The 6,294-nt window shown below is 29.2% G+C and overlaps 1 protein-coding gene across 2 annotated transcripts; it reads left to right on the top strand.

Moving 5' to 3' along the window:
- The first annotated feature begins 2,741 nt into the window (after nucleotides 1–2,741).
- LOC140893116 (carbonic anhydrase Nec1-like) lies at nucleotides 2,742–5,002 on the top strand. 2 transcript variants are annotated; one of them, XR_012153029.1, is made up of 6 exons: nucleotides 2,742–2,856; nucleotides 3,178–3,389; nucleotides 3,885–3,991; nucleotides 4,116–4,230; nucleotides 4,311–4,631; nucleotides 4,848–4,973. XR_012153029.1 is itself a non-coding variant. In XM_073302180.1 (6 exons), the coding sequence occupies exons 1-6, from the start codon at nucleotides 2,775–2,777 to the stop codon at nucleotides 4,932–4,934; spliced, it is 771 nt and encodes a 256-aa protein (XP_073158281.1). In that variant the 5' UTR covers nucleotides 2,742–2,774; the 3' UTR covers nucleotides 4,935–5,002. The 2 variants fall into 2 exon arrangements, 1 of the variants encoding a protein (XP_073158281.1); XM_073302180.1 differs by having other exon boundaries at nucleotides 4,311–4,478; nucleotides 4,848–5,002.
- The last annotated feature ends 1,292 nt before the right edge of the window (nucleotides 5,003–6,294 follow it).

Raw genomic sequence — 6,294 nt, 5'->3', positions numbered from 1 at the left:
TCTAGAGATTCTAAGATTCATATTTTACCACAAAGAAAAGAAGATCCTCTAGTTTCCAACAGTTAAGAGTGTAGAAATAAAAATAAAAATGGTGTGGGGTATCTTTAATTGAAATTGGCTACACATGCGCTTAGACATAGATTGCTTTATCGTATACGTTTTCAACGTCCTCGATTCTTGAGAATAAAGTGACCAATTTCTAATTAAAAAATAATATGATTTTTTCAAGAAATGAAAAAAGGGAAGAAAAATAATTAGTGGGTTGAAGCCTGAATTTGTGCATGACATGGGTTCCGATAAAGCACATGTATCCATTGTTTTGACTGTATTTTAAACGTAGGGTCCTCCTTCTTGACCTTTTAATTGCAGTGGGACTCCCCACACATTTTCAAACTATTTATTGGAATAGACATTTCATGCCACTGACTTAACGGACCAATCCACTGTTTACTATCATGTGGGTGACATCGACTTAACACTGTCGACACATAGATATAGTAATTTTCTTATTTATTTTAGACATTAGAAAACGCAACCATAATTTACAAAGCACACCAAATAAACCGTATTTAAAGTCGATCTCAATCGTAATATGACCGAAATAATTTTAATGAGAGGATTGAACTCATAACTATAACTCAAATACTCGTCCTCTCCATCGGCTCAAAAACTCGTAAAAAACGTGGTTTTAATATAAAAATAAAGTGATCCTCCGATATTTTAAAATTTCAACTGGAGCTCTTGTTAGAGATCCCATTATCGTTTAGCATCAGAATTTCTTATTGGGCCTATGATCACACAAAGTGATATGGGCTGATCTCAACTCCATATCGAGAGAATTAATTAAGTTGAAAATTAGGCATATTATTTGTTCGATATCATACATTTGATCTATTTATTTCTTTTTTCTTTCTTTCTCTTCCCTGATTACGATTGGCGGGGGAATGTATTTGCTTTTAAATAGATTCGAAGTTATTTTATACTAGCGGTTTTTTTACGTGATACGTGCATATACATATTTTTTTTATATTAATTGATTTTCATGTTATTTTTAGAAGTCATGTGATAAATTAAACATTCAAAAGTCTAAGAATGATAATTATCTAATCAAAAAATTTAAAAATACAAACAAAGACAGTGAAATGTCATTTTGGTAAATGAGATAAAATATAATTGCTAAAAAAAAGACCATATAAAATGACTAATTTGTCTAATAATTTTGATTTTGCTGAGAACTAAATTAGGACATAATCATAATTTCATGTCAAACTTCACCAATTAATTGAAATTTAGTTAATTAAAAACACTCTACTATAATAATATAGTAATATATGATACAATAACACTTTATAATACTAATTATATGAACTCACAGTGTAATATTTTGAATTTTTTTCAAAACATCATCCATCTTATCAAACTAATTAATAATTTTATTATATTACGATAGTAAATTTCCTCTCCTATAATTTAAATTTCAAAAAATTAATAATTTTTATTTATTTTTTTATTGTACACATTATACATATGTGGCACATGCCACAAATTAATATATATATATATATACTGATACACACAATGCATGTCTTTGGGGTAGCATCTCATCTCCTTTATTGCTTACCAATCTTTCTACACTAGAATGTAGACATAACGTCGAATACATTTAATATTTTATGTCATATCAGCATTTTTTGGTGCTACTTTAATATTTTTAGAAATAGCGTCAACATACAACAAACTAAAAGCTAATGAAAAACATTACCAAAATCCAACTTTGAAAAATTAAGCACAAAGTTATAGGATTAATTTGACGTTTTTTTCCTTTATTATTTATAATGATTTTTGATTCCTCTTCACCAAATTATTAATTTGTTCTCTACTGGATCTTGTCGTATTGTGTTGGAGATGGCGAGCCTGCAAAGAAGTCGGTGTCGTGGCTGGCACATTTTATTATTAATAATTGTTGTTATTATTATTGTTAATTAATTTTTATCAAATCAAAATGTTATATTTTTGACGAAATCAATAGTAATTATTTAATTACTGTCAAAAAAATTATTTAATTTATCGTTTATTTAATCATTATTCGTGGACGCCAGTCATAGAGGTACAGAGGCAGGAAAAAAACAAAAAAAAAAAACAGAGTTTACTCGCTTACTCAATTACCGGAATATACTCGATTTCAATATGGTAAGTAGGCGAGTACTATACTTTTTTTAAGCTTAATTAAGATTTGATCGTCAATTTTTTAAATCTAATTATAATCTATAATTATTATATATATAAATGGCTCGTCAATGCATTACAAGTTTAATATTTTTAAGTATAATATGCGTGTATATTGTTAAATTGTTTTTTTTAAAAAATTAGTTTTTTCATATTTATTTCTCTCACCTACACATATATGATATACTTTACTTTGTTTCCTCGTAAATTTGTTAAAATATATATATATAATTAGATTTTTCTTCCCTTTTTTTCACCTACACATATATTTAATTCCAATAAAACAACGCATTGCGTTCCTCGCATTTGATCGATTATAAGTGCGTAAGATTTGTCCAGTCAGTTGGTAGCTAGCAATCTGCCAGTTAATTATAATGTAATATTATTGCTAATATTTTTTAAAAAATTAATTAATTTCATGTTCACACGGGACCCGTACTGATATAATAATATATATAAATATAAATAAATATAAACCACCATTAGCAATCCAAGAAACTTGCAGGAATTAAAAAGAGAGATTACAAGTGAGAAGAGTAGAAGAGCAAATGAAGGCCATCTACTGCAGTATTCTTGTGTTCTTAATTCTGTTTGCAGCAAAATCTGTCAATGCTCATGATCAAGAAGTAGGTATGTGAGCAACAAATTTTGATTTATTTGTTAAATATATTTTATTTGTGTATTTTGTATAATCTATATATGGATGCCCTTTTGACGTATAATATATGTGTTCGTACGTTGCAAATATCATAATGGGAACAATTTATCGAATTTGATTGTGGCAATTATCCATGAATTTCTAGTGAATAATATTTTTAAAGTCGAAGTTTTATTTATTTATTTTTTTTGAGAAGCTAAAGTCGAAGTTTTAAAGAACATCTGATTTGGGAAATTGGTGAAATTAATTATTAATTATTAATTAATAATCAAATGTGCAAATTAATTAATTAGATGATGAAGGAGAGTTCGATTACTCAAAGGATGGCGAAAAGGGTCCAAGAAAATGGGGAGAAATCAAGCAAGAATGGGGTGCATGCAGCAATGGAACCATGCAATCTCCAATAGACTTGTCAAGTGAGAGGGTTCAAATAATTTTAAAGCCGGAGAAGAAGAATTACAAGGCCTCAGATGCAATAATCAAGAATAGAGGTCATGATGTACAGGTAAGAATTCATTATTTCATATAGATTGAGCGTTTTTTGTTTTTACTTGAGACATTCACATGAACATCTTATATAAAATTATAGGATATATACCTGGAATAATATGTACACTTCTGTTACACCGTTGTAGCACAAACAAAAAGCTTATATTTTACAATGGGATAATTGCATCAACACCCCCTGTGAAAAGTTTAAAAGACATAAAACACCATGTGTAAAATTAATAGCATGTTAGACCCTATGTTTTAAAAAAATTAGCATAAAAACCCCTATAAGAGGGTACAAATGTGCCCGAGTTTGTATAACATAGAGGTGAAATGTGCTACATTTTAAAAAACTAAAGGATGCATTAGCCTATTAATATTTCTTAGGGGGTTTTATGATTTTTAGACTTTTCACAGAAGAGATTAATGCAATTAGCCATATTTACAATGTATATCTGTGATGAAATTAATAATAATATTGTTCAAGCAAAAACGATTCATTGATTCACAGATTGAATGGATTGGAGATGGTGGATGGATGTCGATTGATGGGAACGACTATCGTCTCCGATATACCCACTGGCATTCTCCCTCCGAGCACACCGTCAACGGTAGACGGTAGGTATTCCATTATATATAATGCTTTGTACTTATAAAACTATGATGTTAAATACTAGTATATAAATATTTACCTAGCTAGTCGAATACGAGTTAAATTGCTAAATTTCCCAATTACGTACAGTTACGACATGGAGCTGCACTTGGTACACCTGAGCACAAACCCAAACGTTGAAAATAAAATTGCTGTTGTTGGTGTCTTTTACAAGATCGGCACGCCCGATCAATTTCTCTCCAGGGTAAACATTACAATAATAATAATATATAATAATACACATGATAATTTCCTATATATTTTATAAAATAAAATCATTTACAGTTAATGACAGATATATCCTCGATGGTGGATAAGAAGAATGCAACGAGAAACTTAGGTACAATTGATCCAAAGGATATAAAAACAGAGAGTAAAAGGTACTTCAGATACATTGGATCCCTCACTATTCCGCCATGTACACAAGGAGTTATCTGGACAGTCAATAAAAAGGTAATATATATAATAACGTACAATTACTTGAGATCGATATATGTATAGTCTCTCTCTTTTATTATATTTTACAGTTCTGTAAATGAAACTAAATTTAAGGTGAAGACTGTTTCAAGGGATCAAGTGAAGTTGCTAAGAGAAGCAGTGCATGATGTGAGTTTAATTTTTTTTATTTTGGAAAAAAAAAACAGCAATTAATTAGGATAATAATCTCGTAGTAGCTTGAACGGATGAAGCGAATAAAATAAATTCATCACACTCGATAATCTCTCCCAATTCACACACATATATGCATGTATATATATTAGCATATATGTACTGTTTTTGTAATTATATTTTGAAGTAACATGTTATTTATTTTATTCACAGCATGCGGAGGAAAACGCCAGGCCGTTGCAAGCGCGAAATAGTCGAGACGTAGATCTTTATCGGACAATATTGAATGCAAACAACTGATTGTATATATGATTCATGAAGAAATATTTTTGGGTGGACTTTTTTTATATCTAACGACATTTTTCAATACCTCGTCAATTTAATTATTCTCATTATTGTTCATATAGGTTTTTTTTTTCTTTTATTTTTTTTTATCTGAATTTTCCCTCATTCATTAATCGTTTCACACTGTAAATCTTTCAGATTTATTAAGTTGATATTGTAATGAAGTTGGGATTTTCTTTTCTTATTAAACAAATCATTTAGATGAGTACGGCGCGAGCACTCGACGACGACGATGTAATTTCCTAATTTTAGGGTGTCAAATAATCCTCCCTCTCGATGGATTTTTTTTTTTTTGGGCCTTTTGATGCATAGCTCATGGAAATTGAAATATTTTTGTATTAATCGTTACATTAAATCATTAATGACACCAGCAAAATGAAAAAAATAATAATAATATAAAAAATAAATAAATAAACAGGGTGGATATATCAGAAATTCAGACTAGTAAAAACAGTTGCCTTTAACATTATCCAATAATTGGTTGATGCTCCCAAGTCCCAACCACGAAAAGAGGCTAGGCCCATCTTTCCCATTGGTTTTCTCCATGTCCAGCCCACTACTTCTAGCCCAAAATAAGCATCCGGGTAAGGTTCATAGTTCATACCATCAAAAGCCCCACAATTCACGATTGGTGCGATTCTTCCTGAATTGCCCTTCTTGGAATCCCCTGCGCTGGCTTGCATGCACCATAGTTCGCAATAATTGTTTTCTCCTTGGCATATATCCATTCTATTTGTATAAACTCTTTTGATCTACAAGTTAGATGAAAATAGTTTAGTTTATGCTACATCAAAAGTATTCATATATTTTATAAATTTTATCTATTGATAAAAAAAAAATCTAGCTTTTTACTTGTATAATATTTTTGGTAGATCATTGATATTTATTAATTTTTTTTAAGAACAGGTTTTCATACACGATCTCGCGGATTTATATCCAATAACACTGGTCGGCCAATTCATATCCACTATTTAAAGTAATGCTTTTGAGTTTTGACATTTTTAAACAGTTTTAACATCGATCATTTTACTCTTTTTAATTTTTAATTTAGTCAAAATCTCTCGCAGTCTAATAATTTTTTAAATATGGGCCTTTTAATTTATAATATTTTTTTTGTTGTAAAAAAAACTATAAATTCACTCGATCCACAAAACACAATTTTTAAATAAATATTGTTTTACTATTAATATTTATTTTATAGTATTTTAAAAAATAACATGAATAAGTTTTCTGACTCCGTGACTCAAAAGATGAATATATATTTAATTTATTTACATACGAATCAATTACCTACTAAATTATTTTTTCTTGAATC

The sequence above is a fragment of the Henckelia pumila genome, chromosome 3 (genome assembly GCF_033568475.1).
Source record: "Henckelia pumila isolate YLH828 chromosome 3, ASM3356847v2, whole genome shotgun sequence".
Lineage (NCBI taxonomy): Eukaryota > Viridiplantae > Streptophyta > Magnoliopsida > Lamiales > Gesneriaceae > Henckelia > Henckelia pumila.
The sequence above is the reverse complement of the archived record's forward strand: the minus strand, read 5'-3'. Positions and strand labels throughout refer to the sequence as shown.